Genomic DNA, 22,711 nt, shown 5'->3' on the forward strand with positions numbered 1-22,711 from the left:
ACAAAACAGACGTCCCATTTTTTGGGCATGTTGCAGTGTAGGGACTAAGGAAGGATATTGGGTGGACGAAAGTCTTTCCAGAGCTTCTCATGTTGACTATGGGAGGTTGATTTGTACTTTTTGTTTGTTGGGTGTAATCTGCCTACAGCCACATTGATTATTCATGGAAGTAGTTCAACAAACAAAATCCTTCCATGTCACCCTTTTCTCCTCCGTTGAGCCGTCCTCCTTCCAGCTCACACATCCCTCATTCATATACCACCACCTCATTCTCAAGTCTCCCCATTCCCCTCTCCTTTACTCCCTCCATCTCACTTACATATACACTCCTAGTCAGTCTATCCCTTTCCATTTCCTCCACATAACCACACCAGTTCAGGTTACAACTTATTTGTTCTAAAGTCTGGAAGCTAAACCAAATGCTAAAACCAGCTAACTTGGAGAGAAAGTGTTGAGAAATCTCAGATGTCTAATAAGACTTGTGACAATGGGAGAATCTGAACTTGGACTTTATATGTGGGTGAGTTTCTTGCTTTAGATTATGTGGCAAGTGAACAAGCTTATAGCCACATTTTACCCTCATGGTAGTACCTTCCAAGATTGATGATAGCAAGCCATCTGCTACCTAAAAAATATTCTCCCTTCTCCTGTAAAATTATAGTACCAAAGTGTTCTATCTTCCAGATACCTCCACTACAGATGTAAACACAGATGTCCTTGTGAACATTACATGGGGCAAAGTGAAACTATTGTTCGAGATGCCATTTAGTCAGCGAACAAATACTTTTGTATCAGAAATATTAAGGGCAGCTGAAAGTAAGTATAGTTTCTTAATTTTGTTTTTCGACATTACTAGTGACAGTATGCAGGCACGTGTAGCTCAGAGCAAAATCAGTTGGTACTGTGTATGTTTATTTTAGGTAAGGGTACGTTATTTATTTTTTGAATATCAAGAGAAGGAAGGAAAGTGCTATTATATGTGAATTTTTTAGAGGAAGGCATAAGTATTGTAGTACAGATATTTTAAGAACCTGAGGAATAGGAATAATGAAAGTAGGGCATTGGTAAACATTACTGGATTTGGTGGTGCACAGAGAAAATGTGTCAGTGACAAAAGTGAAGGGAGCTGTGGAAAGATTGAAGGCTTGGAAGGCAGAATGTATGGCAGACCGTTATTATACGATGAACCAGTATGCAAAGATTTGCTTATAATGACAAACAGTTAGGGTCCTTTTTTTTTTGGTTATACTGTAGAATTTTGCCTCATACGGTCATTATGATCCCATTTAAATCCAAAGTGGTTAATATACAATCGCTGTTTTTTCATATATGATTGCCCTCACCCAAGTCCACAGTCATTTGTTTGTTCCAAGATGGCCTTAGCACTCTTCACTATTGGGTGTGTTTGTGTTGGTGGTGAAACAGAAGTGTGATGTTGGAGTTCAGGCAGCAAGTGAAGTTCAGTGAAGTGAAATAACTACCAGCTAAGGCGAGTTGAAAACTTGTTTTTAGACTTATTTTTGCCGGTAACCAGCAAGTGAAGTGCACTGAAGTGAAGTAACTACCAGTTTAAGTGAGTTGCAAACTTATTTTTAGACTATGTTGGGTGGGTTGCCCTTGGTCAGAAATGTATCCCCTTTGAATCCATGTCATTATTAACTCGATACTGTGGTGATAAATTGTTGTATGATGGATTTTTAAAAACTCATCATCATTGTAAAACAAGTGCATGCTATATTGATAAGGTACTGTATTAGCAGAATTTGGAAAATATAATGGAGACTGAATATGCATGTGGAAAATATTCCAGAAAACTGAGATGAATGAAGTACCTTATATTACTTGAGACTGATTTAAAACCCAGTGACACAAGCTTTCCCTGCCAAGAGTAAAGTGAGTCTTTTCAGTTCAATGATGTAATTTTTGTTTTAATCAGGCCACCACCAGATGTTTCTGTCCAGCTTAAAGGAGATCTGTTTTAGAGAGGGGATTAATGAAGGCTATACTGTAATCTACCCAGTATGAAAAGACATTCCTGGGATAATTAGGATCATCTGTTTTAACCAGAATAAAGTAAAAAGTACATGAGTGTAGTGAAGAGGTTAAGGAGATCTCTTGAGGGCAATAATAGCATGATGAACATTGGCTATTAACAATTTGTCCTTTGTAGGCCAGGAGCTAGTTGAAAGGTGGTGGGTAGCAGAAAGTATTGCTAAAGCTTTTTGGTACTTTGTTGATTGTTATTTTATAAACATGCCTTCATTTGTAGGGAGTTTATGACTTTTTTTTTTTTTTTTTTTTTCAGTTACTGTACATGCTTATGTTTTTCTACTCCAGTGGGGTGATGGCCAAAAGCAGGAGAAAACAGCTTCATTCATTCACGTTCAGTCTCATAACCGTCATATACTGCACATTGATATACACCTAAGCAAATATAATTTGGAAGGAATTTGAGTGTAAAGTGGAGGGACTGTAAGAAAATGTTCTGGAAAGAGGTGAAAAGAGTAAGACAGGGTGGAAGTGAAGTTAGCAGGGGAGTGAAAGATAAAAATGGTAGATTACTAGTGGAGAAGGGAGAAAAAGTGAGCAGATGGAGAGAACACTTTAAGGAATTGTTGAACGTGGAGGATGGAAGTAATGCGAGTATAAGTGGCTGGGGAATGGCTGGAAGAAGGAGGGAGGTGAGAAGACAGGAAGAAATCAGTAGGATAGAAGTTGTGGAAGCAATGAAGAAAGTTAAATCAGGGAAAGCCCCAGGAATTGATAGAGTGTGTGGTGAAATGCTGAAGCATGGGGGAGAGATAGTAGTAGAATGGATGTGGAAGATGTGCAGATTGGCCTGGGAGGAAGGTAGAGTCCCGGAGGATTGGAAGTCAGGTATAATTATTCCCTTGTACAAAGGAAAAGGGGAAAAAGAAGTGTGTGGTAATCATAGGGGCATTTGTCTTCTTAGTATAATAGGAAAAGTATATGGTAGGATACTTATTGACAGAGTTAGAGAAAGAACAGAGAAATTAGTTGGAGAAGAACAGGGAGGCTTTAGGAAGGGAAGAGGTTGTGTAGATCAGATATTCATTCTCAGATCTTTAGTGGAAAAGTTTCTAGAGAAGGGAAAGAAGTTGTATGCGGCTTTCATGGATTTGGAGAAAGCATATGACAGGGTGGATAGACTAGGATTGTGGAAAGTGTTAAGAATATATGGAATAGATGGGAAGTTGTTGAATGCTGTGAAGAGTATGTACGATGGTGCGAAGGCTGCAGTGCGTGTGGATGGTGAACTAAGTGAATTTTTCTCTTTGAAAGTTGGGTTGAAACAGGGATGTGTCATGTCTCCATGGTTGTTCAATCTGTACATGGATGGGGTAATAAAAGAGGTACAAGGTAGGGTAGTGGATGTTGGAGTGGCCCTGGTGAGAGAGGATAGTGTTTGGAAACTCCCTGTACTGTTGTTTGCAGATGATACCGTGTTGTTGAGTGAAGACGAAGGGGAGCTGCAAGGCTTGGTGGATGAGTTTGAGAGAGTGTGTAAGAAACGGAATCTAAAGGTGAATGTAGGGAAGAGTAAAGTGATGGTCTTTGAGAGAGGTGAAGTCAGTGAATGTACAGCGAGGTTGGATGGTGAGGAATTGGAAAATGTGAGTACGTTTAAGTACTTGGGTAGTGTGATGAGTAAGGATGGAGGTTTGGAGGGTGAAGTGCTTGAAAGGGTACAGCAGGGAAGAAAGGTTGCTGGTTCTTTGAAAGCAGTGATAAGAAACAGGGAAGTGAGCATGGAAGTGAAAAAGTTACTACATAACAGTATTGTGATACCAACTCTAACGTACGGAAGTGAAGCTTGGACGTTGTTGGAAGGACACAAGTCAAGAGTGAGAGCAGTGGAAATGAGTTATTTAAGAGGAGCCTGTGGAGTCACATGGAGAGACAGGCTGACGAATGAGGATATAAAGGAGCATTGTGGTGTTGATGTGGATGTGATAGGAAGCGTTATGAGGAACACACTGAGGTGGTTTGGCCATGTGGAGAGGATGGAGGGTCAGAGACTGACGAAGAGAGTGTATGTGAGTGAGGTAGAGGGGGAAAGAGGGAGGGGGAGGCCGAGGATGAGATGGAGAGATGGGGTGGAGAGGTATATGAGAGAGGGGGGTGTGAGTTGGGAGCAGGGGAGTGAAATGGCAGGGGACAGGGCGACTTGGAGGCGATTTGTTTGTGGCCACCCCAAACGGGATTGAGGCGTCTGGCAATAGATAGATAGATAGAAATATAAAACATCACAACTAGGCCTACTGTTTGCAGTGTGGTATATCCTAGTCACGTTAGTTCTTGCTTGACAATGAGTTATCCCTCGTAAGTCATTTCATTCCAGTATGCAGTGTTCCATACACTCTTTTCACCCCCTTTGGATGCTCAGACCACTGTAATTTAAAACCTCTTTGAAACCATACTCCTGATCTTTTAACTTGTGTATTTCATATACTGCCTATAGCAGTAACAAAGTAAAAAAGTTGCTGTGACACTAGAGAGGTTAGTGATCCATTACAGTAGCAAGCATGTGCTTATTTCAGATATCAGCAAACGTCGAGGGCCTCCACCAGAGTTTGCCTGGCTACGTCCATACCAGCAGAACTCCCCTTCGGATGACACTAACCACACTACTGACCCGGGAAGTCCAGGCACTGCCCTTCCTTCTTCTGACTCCTTGGACAGATTGACAGGAGATACTGCCAGCTTGGGTGATGTTAGTGTGGATATAAGAGAGAGCTCATCTTCACCCTACCTTGATCCTGCTACCAGTAATACAGTGAACAGTAGCCTGCATGTACGTGGTCTTGCATGGACTGTGTTTGTGGTATTGTTGGTTCACACTAAAACTTCACCTTATCAGACTAATAGTAATAATAATTAGCCCAGCTCTAACCTCTACTTTAAAGGTGGAGTGAAATGGGATCTAGAACAGTAGACAAAGTATTAAAGAGGGAAAACTATCAAACACCATGGCAAATGTCAAGGCTTTTGAGATTCTTGACACCAGAAATGTGATGACAAGCACAGCACCATGAAGTAGTAAATTATGTAGAAAGAAATGTGTGTGCCTTGTGATAATGCAGAATCTATCGATCTCCATCTACAACCAGATGCCATAATCCTGTAAGGGTGGCCACAAATAAATCGTCTCCATGTAGCCCTGTCCCATGCTTAATAAATGTTTAAATTCATAATTACCGTAATATGTACAGGCATTATTTATCCTGGATTATTTTCAGGTACTGTATCCTGGACTGAATCTAATGTAAGGGCAGAAAGCCTTTGTAGGTTTAAGGTGTCTGATGAAAGCATAGTCTCATAGAACGAGAGTTTAGTGTATTGTGATGCCTCTTATGATTTAGAGACGATGAAATTACCAACAGGAACTTTATGTTTTCTGATGCAGGATTGTTATTGTATAAATTCTTAATCAGAGCACTAATACACACCACGGAAGCTTGTTGTGATTGTGTCATTTACGTTGCATAGAAACAGCTGATTGATAAAAAAAAAAAAAATTGCCAGATTAAAATTATAAGAATGTTTTAGTATACAAGTTACACTATTTAAAAACCTGTAGTTATTATCATTTTTTTTTATGTAGATAATAGATCAAGTACTATAGTGGGAATGACAAATGAGAATGGATTAAATTCTTCAGTACAGTGACTTTTTTATATATATCGTTATTGCTGCCACAAGGCAGTTTTATTTATGTTAAGGGAGGCCTCTCATTTTGAAGTGATTAGAACCATTCACCATTAACTTTTTCATACTCAGCATTAAGTTCCTGGCTGGTTTAGTCTGTACACAATGTTCTCCTGGCCTGGGAACTCAAACAAGGTTGGGTGCTGTCATACTTAACTGCCATACCTACATTTGTGTCCGCTCTGTAACTTCCTTTTGCATGGACACATTTTGATATAACTTCACACAATTATTCCCCATACCATAACGGTGCATCATGTACAACAACCAGCCATCTATTCTCAAGGTCAAGGTCACACTTGTGGCTCAAACAAGATCATCTGCGACATCGTGTCCGCTATGTAGTTTCCAAACACAAAGAAAGATTTTGATATAACTTCACAGTTGTTACTCATACCATGTTGATGTGTTGCGTGCAACAACCATCCATCTATTCCCAAGGTCAAGGTCACACTTGGGGCTCAAACAAGGTCGGGTGCAGTCACACTTAACAGCCATACCTACATTCGTGCTCACTTTGTAACTTTCACATGCATGGACAGATTTTGATATAGTGTCACACAGTTGTTCCCCAGACCATGACGGTGTGTTGCATGGAGCTGTCTACTCCCTTGTTCAGTTACATATAGTACAGCTACTGCAAATTGACTTAGGAACCTCCCCTACAAGGTATTAAAAAACACAATCATAGTATATCACAATGTTTGTTCATGAAATACCATTCATTAATATGAAATCATGTTTCCCTTGTTTTTCAGAACCAGCTTGATGCGTTTTGGTATGGAATCACTTAGCTTTCTAATCTAAGGACATTTCTTTGCACCAAACATTTGTGAGTTCAGTCTTGAGGTTGTCCAGATTGCATGTCTTCTTCTCTGCCATGATTTTCTTCATCTTTAGCTGGCAGTTTTCTATCGGATTTAGATCTGGACTGTTGCCAGGCCAGTTGAGGACCTCAGTCCGATTATCCTGAAGCCATTTTGTCACCTTTCTTGACTTGTGACATGGAGCTGAATCGTGCATGAAAAAGTTGCACACATGAATAGCAAAAAAGTTTAACAAATGATCTTTCAGAACTTGAATATTCTGGCCACTATTCATCATCAGTTTCTTAGGAAGAAAGTAGAGGCCTCCTCTTCCCATTTCACGTGAGAAACACCCCCATACCATTACTGATTGTGGGTGCTTAACAGTTGGTACCGTGTAAGCAGGGTCATATCGACTACGGGAGGCAGGGCGACGAACCTTGGCAGAACGCACATGGAACACTTGAAATGTGCATTCATCGGAAAACATAACTTTTCTCCACTCATCTGATGTCCAGTGTGCATACTTCTTGGCAAACTGAATGTGCTGCTTCTTCATGCGGTCAATAAGAAGCGATTTCTTGGCTGCGGTGCGGCTTGGCAAACCCAGCTCCTTCTGCAAGCAGTGTTGGATAGTTCGAACTGAGATGTCTTGTAACAGCTGGAGATGCATTCTCTTCAATTCTGCTGCTGTCAGTTGAGGATTCTTGATTACTTCCCTCTTCAGAAGCTTATCTGTATCTCTGGAAGTCATCCTCTTCTTTCCACTGCCATGCTTGTTCTCTGGTACGACATCAGGTGGCAGGCCGCACGCTGCACAAGAATCTTCATGACGGTCGACTTTGCGCGTCCAGTACGTTCACAAATCATGTTGATGGGGACATTATCCTGCCTTATGCAATGATAAGGGCACTCTCATCCCTTGAGCAGTACTTTCCAAGCATGACAACTCGACTCTAGGAAAATAACGGGGCAAGCAGTAATGCATACGAAAAAGGAGGGAGGTGCAACCTCGGGGCAACGGGAACATATACTTCCACTCTTGCTTTTGGGCAAGGACTGACGTGCTGAATATTTCACCACCTCCCGCCAACACCGGAGGAGTTGCCAGTTACTTCTTACCCCCAAAATTCACTTGGTAGAGATGGAAACACAGAGCAGAGACAGACAGCTCTCCCATCTTTGCAAGGCTGTCCAGTGCAGTGAGCCAGTATTTCCTTGTTGCAGACAGTGCCTTACCACAGCAAGGCAATGGGAAGAGTATCTAGATTTGGTTTGTGAATGGATGCCACATTTACCTCGCTCCATCCAGTTAACATGGGTACCATAGTAGGCTCCACAGCACCCCATTATTTAGTTACATGGCTACCACGCTTCATTGTACCGGTAAATGGTTTCTTGAGTTACAGGAAATCATTGGGCTTGTTACACAGTGTAGAGACACCTGAAGTGGAAAGAAGAGTATCAGAAAGTTATAGGAAAGAAGGGAGAAATGGGAAGAGAGGAGGACAGACATAAAAAAATTGATAAGGTGAAGGAAGAAGTAGGCAGTGCCACTATAAACTGGACAATCTTGTAAATCATGTTTGGAAGTAGCAGTGAAACTTCAGTTGGAAATTTTTCTGGAAATTGGTTGGTGGTCAGCCACACAACATAAGTATGAAAATAAGTTTCAGAAGCTCCCAAGCTTTATTTTTTTATTATTATTTTTTTTTTTATGGTTGGGGTTGTTATTATGTGTTCCCCTTGAAGCTGGAGAACAGCTGGTATCCTGAGGCCATTTTGTAGAGGATCGTATAGAGAATTGGTGGTCACTCATTGAAATATGGTACTTCGTAGGGGATTGTATTTTGTAAGTAAAATTGACGATTGTTCTTAGAAAAATACTGTAGTGCTAAAATCTTAAGATTGTATAAGAAAATGATTGCATAATGGTCAGTCAGAAAATGAGGGTTACCTGTATTGCCATTAGAATTAACAGCTGAACAGGGTATAAAATATGGGAAACATGTAACAAAGACTCATCCGTATTTCCAGTGGAATCAACAGTTGAACAGGATGTAAAAGAAGCATCATATAATGTGGGCTCTTTTGTATTGCCAAGAGATGAGAGGTAGTATGTATTGTGTTTTTAGTGTACCCACAGGAGCAGCCAAATCCAGTGTATTTGGCTAACTGAGTCTCGGTACCATTAGGAAGATGAATCTAGCAAGGTGTAATCGTAGTTTTTTGAGCAAACATGTGGTATGCATATGGGGTGTGTCTGTGTTCTGTCTTAACCTCCTTCCTGACCTGGCAACATCTCTCTCTCTTAGCACACTGTGATCTCCACCTGTATGCTAGCGTTGTGTCGTAAATTGTATAGATACTGAACTTAAACCAATGGACTGTTTGTGTTACACGCTGAAAAAATTCACTAAGTCATAGGAAGAAATCTCCTGTTTGTCACACAGTGAATTAGAGTTATTCATTGGTAATTATGCTTGTTTGCTGGTAATTATGCTGATCTTAGGCTGTTTATGTAGCTACTTGGTTGCATCTTGTAATTATATGGCATGGCACCTGGTGGTTTAGTGGGTATTTATTGCACTCCAGTCAGATTGAGCCGGTGAAGGTTTATATCCAAGGGGTGGTTGGGGTTGATTGCTCATGTAATGCCACTCAGGGATGAGTGAGGCTGGTCACTCTCATTTTAAATGTCGAGACCAACTGCCTAGCCCCGGGCTCCTACGCTCCTCATGGGGCAATGTAGGATTGGATGATGGATGGATGGATGGCTCTACATGGGAGGTTGCTTGCTTGCAGTTGATGGATCTGCTCAGCCAGACAGACTGGGTTTGTCAACAACAACTGCATATGTCATAGTAACTCCCATCATCATTATCATCATTCAGATCTCCTTTCCCACCCCAGGGTGGGGTGAGGTAGGGTCCAGAGTGCCAGGAAAAAAAAAAAAATCCCCTTCACTTACCATTCAAGCCTCATAAATCCTTGCTTCACCAGATTTAAAAAAAAAAAAAAAAAAAAAAAAAAAAAAACCATTCCACGCATTCCACACACAGCTTCACACTCAGTTCAATGGCTGTAAAGCTAGAAAGGAATGCCAAACCCTGGTCATACATGCCTCTTCACAAAATTTATCTAGCCAGCTTGATCGCTTGTCAGTTCCCTGGCCTTGTTAGTTCCGATGCCTCTGTTTCTCACACTCACTCATGTACCATATACAATATATCCACCTCCTTTTAGGCCCTCTATGCCTCTTTCCTCATTCAAATTCACTCAGATACAGTATACCATTTTCTCCACACTGTTCATACCCATTCTCTCCACATTCCCGTACCGTCCAATTACTCTCTCGTCGAAAATATGACATAATTTCCTCTGACATATAGTTTAACCTTTTAACTGCCTTAGAGCCACTTGTTTCTTTTGTTAAGGCTGCATCCAGACCAGTTGTTCAGCTAAAGGAATTTCTAGCTGTGCAGAGGTTAATAGAAGTACTGTAGTTTTTAACCCTCTGAAGACTAGAGTATCATCTTTCAGCTGAACAAAATTGACCAGCAAATACGCAGGTAAAATGATGTAATGCATTCATAGAAATGACAGTGAAGTGTTGAAGCTGTAGTAATAAGTATAGTAATTAATCTTGCAAAGCATATTACTGAGGCAGTTTGGATAACTGGAGAATAGAGGACGACTGTTGGGTGAAGAGATTGAAGTGTCTTAAGGGAGGGAAGAACACCAAGAGGTATGCCTGAGAAGACTTGGGATAAGAGCAGAGAAATTGACCTGTGGATTTATGGCTTAGGGCACTGAAAAAACATTGTGCAGTGTAGAGAGCTGCCATCAGGTGAATAAGCCTGCTGCTGCTTGTAATGCACTGGCAAGCTGTACATGACCTTTCAGAACAACTAGGCAAATGAATGAATGAACAAACTATTTATTTCATTCATACAGCAGCTTTATTAAATGAACAGACACTACTTATCTCATCCATATATATACCATGCCAATTCTCCGCATTCATATGCTATTTGTACTGTAAATTAGATGTGTAGTCATAATGTCAATTGATTTTTTGTGTGTGTGTAAAAAATAAGTTTGCACAAGGCAACTTTGTCAGAGTAAAGTTGTATGTGGAGCTTCCAGTCAGCCATGATAGTTTTATTATCATTTTTATTATTATTATTATTACTGTTATTATTATTTTTTATGGAGAAGTAGGTGGTAGGGTTGTACAAACTTACAGCATTCACTGCCTGTAGTATGGCTGCTGTGGGGAAAGACTAGACTTAGTACAGTACAAATATATAGCCATTGTACATAATATAAGATGCCTGTTGTGATAACGCATTACCATATTAACACTGTATATTAGACCTGATATTAAAAAAAAAAAGAAAAAAAAAAGAAGTACTGTATAGGATTAGTAATTCTGATGCTTCGTCTATAGCTTATTTGATCTGCTCTGAGAAGAGACAAGCCTCAAGCCTTTGAAAGCAGGCAGCTGATTGGTTGTCTGAGTGCATTCATTATTAACGATGCATTTTAAATTATTTTTATTATAAGGATTACAAGAACCGTTTAATGATGAATTTGGCCAAATAAAATATATAAAGCTGTTTGTACAGATTAACTTAAAATGGGCCTTACAAAATTTAACAGATGGTCTAGACATGTTTGAAATGTTGGATTCTCGGGACAAATCAAATCATGTCCAAGTAAAGTTTTGCGAGTAATATCCTTTTTTTCTCATGTTCAGGCAAATTTGGGTAAATTAGGTAATTACTGTTATAGAGTGTAAAATCTAACCTAGCAAATATGATAACGGGGTGGGGGGAGTAGGCTGCATATTGGTTGATCCCCTTGACTGAGCAGATGAATATTCAGATTTATTTGAGAGTGTTGTGCCCTCGTATTGGTATACATTATGCTTTTCACTTTTACGTCATCAGTAAGCTTTCTGTCTTCTTAGTTTTGAATATTTATTCACAACTTACAGTTCTGTGACAAGGGTTGGGCTGTGGGATATTTAAAAGTGATGGTGACATATAGCTTCTTCACCTGTGTCTGCTAGCCGTTTTTGTTGGAATTCTGATGTTTTACTAAGTTAGATTTTACAAAATATTGCAGTAATGACATCATCATCATCATCATCATTATCCAGACCTCCTTTCCCACCCTAGGGCAGGGTGAGGAGTAGCAGTGTCCAGACAGTCCAAATTTGCCCAGTCCAATGGGCCACACTTCAATTCACTCATCATTCAAGCCTCCGGTATCCTGGCTCTATTGGGTACACCAAAAATGACAATTTACCCTAATTTGCTTGAACATGGTGGGGAAAAAATCAAGATGCATATGAAACTTTATTTGGACATGTTTTGATTGTCCTGAGAATTCAAAATTTCAAACGTGTCTAGACCATCCGATAAAGTTTATGTGGCCCTGTTTTTTAATTAATCTATACAAATAGCTACATATAATATTTTATTTGGGGAATCTTATCATCAAATGGTTACTGTAACCTATATAATTAATCCATTCATTCATCAAAAATAATTTAATATGCATCATTAATAATGAATTCACTCAGACAACTGATCAGCTGCAAGCTTTCAAAAGCTTAAGGCTCATCTCTTCTCAGAGTAGATCAAATAGGCTATAGTCCTTTCAGTCTGATGATGATCTTTCTGTTGTATTTATTAAATCCTCAGATAATTTGAATTGGCCAAGGTGAGACCTCCAGTTGTGAAGCTGTTCATGAAGGCTGTATTTAACCCCTTCATTTTGAAATCTTGCATAATCTTATGAAAATTGTATGGAAGCAGTAGAAATAAAATATACGACATCAGATTGAAGGGTTAATGGTCATGGTATATTCCACAGAATGAAAATGAACGTAGCCCTGATCTTGGTGTCAATCGTCACAGCATAGCAGTTGGACTCTCCCCTACACCAATTGCTGCAAGGGAGAGTCACATCAAACACCAGATGGCTCTGCGTGAAGATGCTTACACAGATATTCATGATTTTACGTGAGTTGTGTTAATTTTTTATTACTGTATATTGCTTGCTAGTGGTTTAGTGGTTAGAAACATCAGACTGCTGGTTTGGCTACCGGTATGTGTGTGGGTCTGACTGCTTGTAAGTGAATTGTATTTGTTTTTAGTATTATCGTTAGTTTTTGAAAATCACGTACTTCTGTCAAGGGGACAAGGCTTTTCATATACTCTTAAATGTATAACAGGTATTTGTATTATAAGTAAATTGCATGAAAGATTTGACAGTCTGATACATTTAATAAGTATTGTACAGGTATTGTATGTGGTAGGTGGGGTTGCTCACCATCCACTCACTCGATGTAGTGTTGCTCTCGGTTGTCTGCCCTTTCCTCTCCTCCATTCTTTCCTTCCATTCTCTTCTGTCTTTCTGTCCTTCGTTCTTTCCTCGTGCTTCTGCCTATGGGTGACTTTACACTCCTTCTTCTGTCTTTCTCTCCTTCATTCTTTCCTCCTCCTGCCGCCTATGGGTGACTGTACACTGAGTGACAAGCCAAATGGTTTCATGTACACCAGGAAACCATTTACTACGCTAGGTGGTGAACACATAACCAAATTTTGGCGCCTGGTGGTTTAGTGGGTTATTACAGTGCTCCAATTGGATTGAGCCGGTGTAGGTTTATATCCAAGGGATGGTTGGGGTTTGTTGCTCATGTAATGCCACTCAGGGATGAGTGAGGCTGGTCACTCTCATCTTAAATGTCAGGACCAACTTGCCTAGCCCCAGGCTCCTCTCATAGGGCAATGTAGGATTGGATGATGAATGATGAATAAATGAATGTACAGGTATAGTGAACTTTCAGTTAATGGTAATGTCTTCATTATGTAGCTACGTAAAATTATTCTCCTCCTCAGAGTGTTTGTAGGAACCTGGAATGTTAATGGGCGCTCTCCTTGTGTGGGCCTGGCAGAGTGGTTGTCTGTTGACAAGGATCCACCAGATGTTTATGGCATTGGCTTTCAGGAGTTAGATCTGAATGCAGAAAACTTTCTCTTCAACAATACTCCTCGAGAACAGGAATGGCTGTAAGTAATATACCAAAAGAAGGAGCATATGCTTTTATAGTAAGTAAATAAATGACACTGGAATTTCCGCATACTATTATTAAGTTAAACAAACATACCCTTATGCATTACCAGTATGTGCTTTTCTTTGATCTTTCCGTATTTTCTTCATTTTAAGAAGCTGGTGAGTAATTAGGGTAACCTTTCAAGGATGTAGTGCCATTTCATGTTATTAAGCAGTTGGTTTGATATTGGCTAGCTGTATAATATTCCTCCATTTGCTGGCTTGAATAGTGTAGTGCCCCAAAGCAATGTATCTTATGCTGAGCCCAGAACGGGCTGAGAAAAGTTATTTGATGCAAAATTATTCTCGAGGCACCACTTGCCTTTGGATCTCCTGCAGGTTTCAGCATGTGCTTTTTATCACCAGCACCATGGACTGTTCGCATATTTACTTTGTCATTCAGTATACCCATGTAATAGTAGTAGCCCAAGGTTCAACTGAAATGTCATTCAGTATTCCCATGTAGAAGTAGTTGTTGCCCAGGCTCATCTGAAACATGAGCCCAGTGGACCGCAAGCTGAAGTGGCCCTCATCCTGCAGTGTCTTATCCCCCTTTTTGGGAATAGGGAGGGATTTAAGCTATGTTTTTATAACCAGGCAGTGGAGCCACCCAGCTATATTATCGCCATCATATGAAAGTGTCCCTCTTCAGCACAAGTCTGCCCAAGTAAAAGATGTGATTATATGCATGGAGGCAAAAAGTGGGAAGGGAGATGGAAGGTCAGGGAGGGCAGTACTGTATTAAGGGCACTGTACCATTAAGTCAGCCAGTAGAGGGTTCATTAAAAAATCCACCAATTTGCTGGCTTCTTCAAGTGCTAGTTCCTCAGAGCCAGGAGCACCAGCTGTTGGAGGAGGTTCACATAACCAAACTTGGATGAGAGAAATTAAGGTTATTTCCTTCTTCCATGGGCCAGTCATTCCAATTCTCCATCCATTTTTTTTTTTTTTTTTTCTGAGGGAAGGTAATCAAACTTAGACATGAAAAGCAATACAGCTACCTGAAAAAAAAAAAAAAAAATTTTAGTAAGCAATGTCAGCTTGCTCATTTCACCAGCCAATTCACACTGTACAATTTGTTATTTATTGATTGTGAATGAAAGAGAATTATTAGAACATGTATTATTATATTTGACCAGTAGTATCTGGTCATTGCAGCCTTGGTTCTCAGTATTGCTATTACTGGATGTAACAAGGCACCAGACAGTTTTGAACAGTATGCTAAATATGCTTTAACAGGCATCTTCACTTTTTTTTTTTTTTTTTTTTTTTTTAATGCGAGGAAGAAGGAACCAAAGGCCATGAGCCCGCAGTAACAGTTCCCTCCAAGAGAAAAACAAAATACAATATAGAGCCAAATTCAAGATCCGATCATTTTGAGATGCCTGGACACACTGTGTTTGAAAGACTGGAGATCATAGGCAGCAGGAAATACAGACAGAGGGAGACAGTTCCAGAGCTGACCTGTTGCATAAATGAAAGACTGGGAGTAACGGTTAACTCTTGCATTAGAGAGTTGGACAGAAAAAGGATGAGAGTTTGCTGCCAGACGGGTGCTACGCACTCGTCATAGAGGTGGAGGAATGCAAGCAAACAGTTCAGAGGAGCAGTGACCATTAAAGTAGTGATAGAAAAGAGATAAAGATGCAACAGTGCGGCGAAGAGACAGAGGTTGAAGGAAGTCAGTAAGAGGAGGAGAGTTAATGAGACGAAAAGCCTTTGACTCCACCCTATTGAGAAGAGCTGTATGTGGGGAACCTCCCCACACATGAGAGTTGTACTCCACACAGGGGCGGATAAAACCCCTGTATAGAGTCAACAATTGCGCAGGGGTAAAGAAAGAGCGGAGTCGGCTTAGCACACCCAATCTCTTGGAAGCAGATTTTACAAGAGATGTAATATGATCTTTCCAAGATAAGTCCCGAGTAAATGAAACCCCAAGCATGTTCAAGGATGATGCAGGATTAAGCTGAATATTATTAAACATTAGTGGGTATACCTGTGGAAGATTTTGTCGGGTTGATAGGTGTAAGAACTGAGTCTTAGATGCATTAAAGACAACCATATTCTTTTTACCCCAGTCAGAGATACGAGCCAAGTCAGACATTAGGTGTGCCATAGCCTCATCCCTTGTTTGTTGAAGAAACTGTTGAGATGGGCGTTGCGGGAACCGAATGGAAAGGTGAAGGGTGGAGTCATCAGCGTATGAGTGGATATGGTTAGATGTACAGTACAGCTTAGAAGATCATTGATGAATAAAAGGAAGAGAGTTGGTGATAGGACAGAGCCCTGAGGAACACCACTGTTGATAGATCTAGGAGAAGAACGATGGCCGTCTACAACAGCGGCTATAGAACGACCAGAAAGGAAGCTAGCGATGAAGGCACAGATAGAAGGATAGAAACCGTAGGAGGGCAGTTTGGAAATTAAAGATTTATGCCAGACTCGATCGAAAGCCTTTGAGATGTCAAGTGCAATGGCAAAGCTTTCGCCAAAGTCCCGAAAGGAGGATGACCAGGAGTCTGAAAGGTAGGTGAGAAGATCGCCAGTGGAGCGTCCCTGACGGAACCCATACTGACGATCGGAAAGAAGGTTGTGATAGGAAAGATGCCTTAAAATTTTTCTATTAAGAATTGACTTGAAAACTTTTGAAATACAGGACGTTAAAGCAATTGGACGATAGTTGAAGGGTTGGGAGTGGTCACCCTTCTTTGGGACTGGCTGAATGAGAGCAAACTTCCAGCAAGAAGGAAAGGTACAAGTTGACAGACAAAGACGAAAGAGTTTGCCTAGGCAGGGTGTAAGCACAGAAGCACAGTTCTTGAGAACAACAGGAGGGACCCCATCAGGCCCATATGCCTTGTTAGTACTGAGGCCAGTGATGGCAGAAAATACATCAACTGAAGAAATTTTAATGTCAGCCATGAGGAAGTCAGAGGGGGGAAGTGATGGAGGAACAGCACCGGAATCGTCTAAGGTAGAATTGGAGGAGAAAGTCTGTGCGAAGAGATCTGCTTTATCAGTAGAAGAAATAGCTACAGAACCATCAGAGTAGAAAAGAGGAGGGAAGGATGATGAGATAAAGTTGTTAGAAAGATTTTTGGCAAGATGCCAGAAGGAGCGGGAAGAATTCGAGTTGGAGAGTTGAGAGCATTTAGTATGGATGAAATTATTTTTAGTAGAGCGAAGAACAGACTTAGCACGATTCCGGGCAGAAACGTAAAGATGATGTGATTCAGGGGTGGGTTGGCTCCGGTACCTTTTGTAGGCCCTCTCCTTGTTGCGGACAGCATTAGAACAAGCGTGATTAAACCAAGGCTTTCTTGCGTTAGTCAAAGGATATGAGAAAGGAATGTATGCTTCCATGCCCGAGAGAATAACCTCCGTAATGCGCAAGGCACACTCAGATGGCTCACGGCCATGGAAGCAATAATCATTCCAGGGAAAATCAAAGAAGTACTGCCTGAGGGCCTCCCAGTCTGCGGCTCCAAAATGCCACAGACGACGTTTCCCTGGAGGGTCCACAGGCCGTACCGGAGTGATAGGACAGGTTAAGGTAATAAGGTTGTGATCGGAGGAGCCCAACGGAGAGAAAAGATTAACAGAGTAAGCAGAAGGATTAGTTGTGAGGAAGAGGTCAAGTATGTTGGAGCTCTCTCCAAGGCGGTCAGGGATACGGGTAGGGTGCTGTACAAGCTGCTCTAGGTCATTAAGGATAGAAAAGATGTAGGCTTGTTCACCAGGTGGATCCGTGAAAGGAGAGGAGAGCCAAAGGTGGTGGTGAACATTGAAATCTCCAAGAATGGAGATTTCAGAGAAAGGAGAAATGGATAGAATGTGTTCCATCGTAGAAGTAAGATAGTCGAAGAATTTTTGATAGTCAGTAGAATTAGGGGATAAGTAAACAGCACAGATATATTTAGTCAGAGAATGACAGGAAAGCCGAAGCCAGAGTGTAACGGCTTCCTCTGAGCCTCCAATTTTTCTTGCAGCATCACAGTTGTTGAGTTCATCATAAACAAAAGAGGAAGGTCCTTCTCTTCGTGAAGGGTTTGTTTCCATGGGAAGTTCCCATCCATGGCATTATGTCTTCTAGGGGAGATGGGGGTTGACTGTGGCATCTTGGATGATGTAGACCAAAGTATATTTCCAGAAAAGGATAGGCCATCCCAGGATCTGGCGTCTTTTCTGTGCATACTTCCAGGTATTCATTAGAGTGTGGTACCTAAGGGAGTGAGGGATGTCACCTGAGAGAGGAAATTGGAAAACCGGGATAAAGTTCCTATGTGAGATCATTTTGGCAATAATATTCCAGTGTGTTGGCAGTGGCAGAATATATTTAAAGAACAATGAATTCTGCCCAAATGCCACTCATGTTTTAAGCAGATTTAAGAGCCTGACACTCACCATCCACTCTTTCAATGTAGTGCTGCTCTCGAGTGTCTGTCCTTTCCTTTCCTCCTTCCTTCTTTCTTTCCTTCCTCTTCTGCCTTTCTTTACTTCATTTTTTCCACATCCTTCTCCTACAGGTGACTTTACACTCCCTCTTCTGTCTATCTTTCCTTCATTCTTTCATCTTCCTTCTGCCTGTTGGTTACTCTACACTGAGTGACAAGCCAAATGGTTTCCTGTACACCAGGAAACCATTTACTATGCTGAGTGGTAACCATGTAAACAAATTTTGGCGCCTGGTGGTTTAGTGGGTAATTACGGCACTCCAGTCAGATTGAGCCGGTGAAGGTTTATATCCAAGGGTTGGTTGGGGTTTATTGCTCACGTAATGCCACTCAGGGATGAGTGAGGCTGGTCACTCTCATCTTTAATGTCAGGACCAACTTGCTTAACCCTGGGCTCCTGTGCTTCTCATGGGGCAACGTAGGATTGGATGATGAATGGATGGATGAAGAGCCTGATGTTCTAAATGGTGCTAGGCTCTCCATTGAAGTTGAGAAGATATGCCAGCAAGCTGTGCATCTCTCATTGTTAAGACAGCCTCAATCAGAAGACAGAGAGTACAGTGAGCAGATACTGTGCTTGCAGCCCCATAGGTCATGTTAAAACTAGCTTGCATGCACTTGACCCTTAGCATGAAGGAGGGAGTGAATGCTTTTTTTTGGACTACCTCCAAGTACCCCTACTACCTCATCTTTAATTGTATTGTACGAGGTGAGGCTAAATTTAAATTTTAAATGTCTCATAACTTTCAGGATTCTTGTGTTTGCTGAACCAAAATACAGTATGAAGATAATAATTTGTGCCATGTGGAGCCCAGATGGTTCTGTCAGTCATCTTTCTCTGATCTGTCATTTCCCTGTGTAGCCTCTAAGTTATACAATAGATTGCCATTATCCATGTGGCAGTAGACTTCTGTTGAGTCTTTTATGGGGTAGCTCAAAGCCAGAAGCCCAGAGGGTTTTATCAGTCATATTTCTCTGATCTGTCATTTCCCTATGTAGCCCCTAAGTTATAAAATAGACTGCCATTATCCATGTGGCAATAGACTTCTGTTGAGTCTTAAAGGGCAGCTCAAAGCCTCTCTCTTTTCTAAAAGCCATGATCTTGAGAGAGGTGTTGTGATGGTTGATTATAGGGTTTAATTGCTGCCATTTCTTAAAAAAAAAAAAATATTGTATATGAATATTGTCACAGTTCTTGTAATTGTTCAGATATAAATGTGCTGTGATCCCAGGTGTGATGATTATGATGTTGATGATGCCACAGAATGTGTAGTTTTGAGTCACTACACCCAGAGAGACCAGTAAAATAACCAGTTGTTGCAATTCATGTTTATGTTTTGATATAGAAGTAAATGGTACTCTGATAAAGTACTATCGCTTAACTGACTTTCAGTTTATCTTCCAGGAATTCTGTTCTCAATGGAATCCATCCTAAGACAAAATACAAAAAAGTTCGCCTGGTACGTCTGGTGGGCATGATGCTGATTGTTTTGGTGCAAGAGAAACATGTCGCTTATGTCCGCAACGTAACTATTGACACCGTGGGGACTGGCATCATGAACAAGATGGTAATATTTAAACTATACTTTAAATAACTTCTACTTGGCTTCTGTATATTTTTTGCTGGTTGTTTAGGGGGCAAGGAGATTCCCTAACCACAATACCTCCTTCATATTGAACATGCAGGGAATACTTGAGTGGTGTTCTTTTTGTTTCAGAGTTACCCTCTGTATGTAACAACAGATGTCACACATCTGTGTGAAGACACATCATTGTGTAAATCCTGGCTTTAATTTTGATTTATGAGTGACATTGAAGGCGTAGCTATTGTGACAGAATGAGTAACTGTTTATGTAACTCTGTTAGCAAAGTACCATATCAGTACCTGATCTGATTTGGTCAAGATTGGCAAATACATTGTCTGTGGGTGTGGGAAGAAGAGCTTTGATTCTGGTATGGATTAATGAAAGTCAGGGTCACAGATAAAGATCAGAATTCAGATTGCAGAAAATATTTCATGAATGCTGGATCTGATGTGGATCAAACTTTTCACATGCATTATATGTTGGGCTGGAATAAAGTGATTCATTTTTATATGCAGATCAGTTGAAACTTTGGGTCATGGGTGAGGGTCAGAGTTCAGGTGCAGTGTTGTTGTGGCCTTTGAGCACCCTTTGTAATTTGTTTATGGCTGGGTTATGTGCTTACTTGTGAATGGTTGCGGTTAGTTACCGTTCATGTTGCCACACTTTATTTTTACTGTCATGTGGTAGTCCTTTTCCAGATTGCCATATATTATACCCAGATCTTACCCACATCATTTAGCAATAAGATATATAATGATGATGATGATGATGATGATGACTATGTCAGTGAATTGGTTTACTGTATTCTAACAGATGCGCGGGGATGACTCCCCTGTTTTGGTGGCAACCATCATCCACTCACATAATATAGTGCTTCTGAATTCTTCCTTTGTCTTCATTCTTTTCTGTCTCCGCTCACCTCTCCTCCTATTTCTACCATCCATCCTATCACTTTTTATTACTTTTCTTTCCACTTTTGCTCTACACTGGGTAACAAGCTTAATGGTTTTCCATAACCCAGGAAACCATTTACAATGTAGGATGGTAGCTATATAACCAAATAACTGGGTGATGTGGAACCCACTGTGGTATTCCTGTTCACTGGGTGGAGAGATGCAGATGTGGCATCCATCCAGGAACCAAACCTTCACACTGTTCCCTGTGCCTCACTGTTTTGAGACAACTGTGTGTCATAAGGGAACATCAGTTTACTGCTCAGGATAACCCTGCAGGGGCAGTTATTTGCCTGTGATTGATGGGTCTGCTTGGCCAGACTGACCAGGGTTACTCATCTACATCAGCAATCATCTGGTATCTGTCTAATGAGCCAAGCTGACCGGGACTGAACAACAGTAACAGCTGTACTTACACTGAGATAATGCCTTACCCCCTCATTGAAATGACATCTTTTAAATATAATTTTGCTGTATATTTTTGTAGTGCCAGGTGGTCTACTTTTTAGAATGGTTTAGTTGCCTTGACAGCCATGCCATTATGCATCAGTTCAGGCCCCAAGAGGCATTGGGTGTTTTTTAGTCGTGTAATGCCACACAGGGAAAAAAAAGGCTTTTCAGATTCTCGTGGCTGTAGTGACCGCAGTAAACCATTGTACCTATTTAATTAGTTTTAGATAGGTGGGGGCACCCATCATCCGCTCACTCAGTGTAGTGCTGCCTTATGGTCTTTACACTGAGTGACACGCCAAATGGTTTCCTGTACACCGGGAAACCATTTACTACGCTGGGTGGTAACCATATAACCAAATTTTGGCACCTGGTGGTTTAGTGGGTAATTATTGCGCTCCAGTCGGATTGAGCCGGTGAAGGTTTATATCCAAGGGATGGTTGGAGTTGATTGCTCATGTAATGCCACTCAGGGATGAATGAGGCTGGTCACTCTCATCTTAAATGTCGAGACCAACTGCCTAGCCCTGGGCTCCTACGCTCCTCTTGGGGCAGTGTAGGATTGGGTGATGGATGGATGGATGGACATGCCAAATGGTTTCCTGAACCCAGGAAACCATTTACTACACTGGGTGGTAACCACATAATTGGGGTTTCTGGCAGGGTTAAGTGTCCCCCAGATACACTTATCTAAAATCACTAAATTACGGCAAACGTTTTGGAGAGCTGCAGAGGGCCCAACACCTGCCCAGGGCCCCAACCAAATGGGCAGATTTGCATGGCCATATGGAATGTGAGAGGTGTAGATGAGGCGAGTAATAGGGTGGAAGTAGTGAATGTGTTCAAGAGTGCAAGATATGCCATGATGTCATTGTGTGAAACCAGGATGAAAGGTTGTAAAGTGGAGGAATGGGAGAGTAAATTGTGTAAGGTCGAGCATGAATGACCGAGAAAGATGCAAGGAAGGAGTTGCTTTGTTGATGAATGAGGTGTGGCAGAGTGGAATGGGAGATTACAAATGTGTTAGCTCAAGATGTGTATATGTCATGTTCAAGTTTGAGAAAGTGAAAGTGGCAGTGATTATAGCATGTGCACCTAAGTCTACTAATACCAAGTCGGATCACTTCCATCTAAAACGAGTCCAAGTTTGCGCAGGGGGCAGAGCATCGGTGTGACGTCTGCTGGCACGAAACTCAAGTTCAGTTGACGCCTGACCGTGGTGGTGAGTGGATGTATGCTGCACTCTCCAGATCATGACACATTTTCAGTCCAAAGTGAGGGAAGGGACTGAATTGTGTTAGGGAAGGTATAGGGGCGTGAGGGAAGGCATAGAGGTGTGAGGGGAGGCATAGAGGTGTGAGGGAACCTAGTGCTGTGTTATACGGTTAAACGATTCCACACTTCTTCCCCTTCTTCGTTTTCACGTATTATAAATGTTTAATTTGAGTCTGCCCTTTTATACATTTTCTGTTACTTAAGCTGACTGATGTCACACACAAGCCACGCCTCCCTGCGCCCTGAGGGAAAGTGAACCTACTTGGTATTAGTAGACTTAGATATGCACCATGTGAGGACAGGAGTGAGACAGAGAAAGACAGGTT

The 22,711-nt window shown here is 41.2% G+C and overlaps 1 protein-coding gene across 2 annotated transcripts in view; it reads left to right on the top strand.

The window, feature by feature from the left end:
• Nucleotides 1–22,711, top strand: part of Ocrl (Oculocerebrorenal syndrome of Lowe) — a 108,317-nt gene that overhangs the window by 30,109 nt on the left and 55,497 nt on the right. For both annotated transcript variants that reach the window (XM_080279573.1, XM_080279574.1), the window contains exons 4-8: nucleotides 685–816; nucleotides 4,563–4,816; nucleotides 12,423–12,571; nucleotides 13,451–13,621; nucleotides 19,527–19,689. In XM_080279573.1, the coding sequence (XP_080135699.1) occupies nucleotides 685–816; nucleotides 4,563–4,816; nucleotides 12,423–12,571; nucleotides 13,451–13,621; nucleotides 19,527–19,689 (869 nt within the window). The remainder of the gene's footprint in view (nucleotides 1–684; nucleotides 817–4,562; nucleotides 4,817–12,422; nucleotides 12,572–13,450; nucleotides 13,622–19,526; nucleotides 19,690–22,711) is intronic.

Source organism: Coenobita brevimanus, chromosome 79, assembly GCF_032717465.1.
Source record: "Coenobita brevimanus isolate Jiangsu-jjx chromosome 79, ASM3271746v2, whole genome shotgun sequence".
In the NCBI taxonomy this organism is placed as follows: domain Eukaryota; kingdom Metazoa; phylum Arthropoda; class Malacostraca; order Decapoda; family Coenobitidae; genus Coenobita; species Coenobita brevimanus.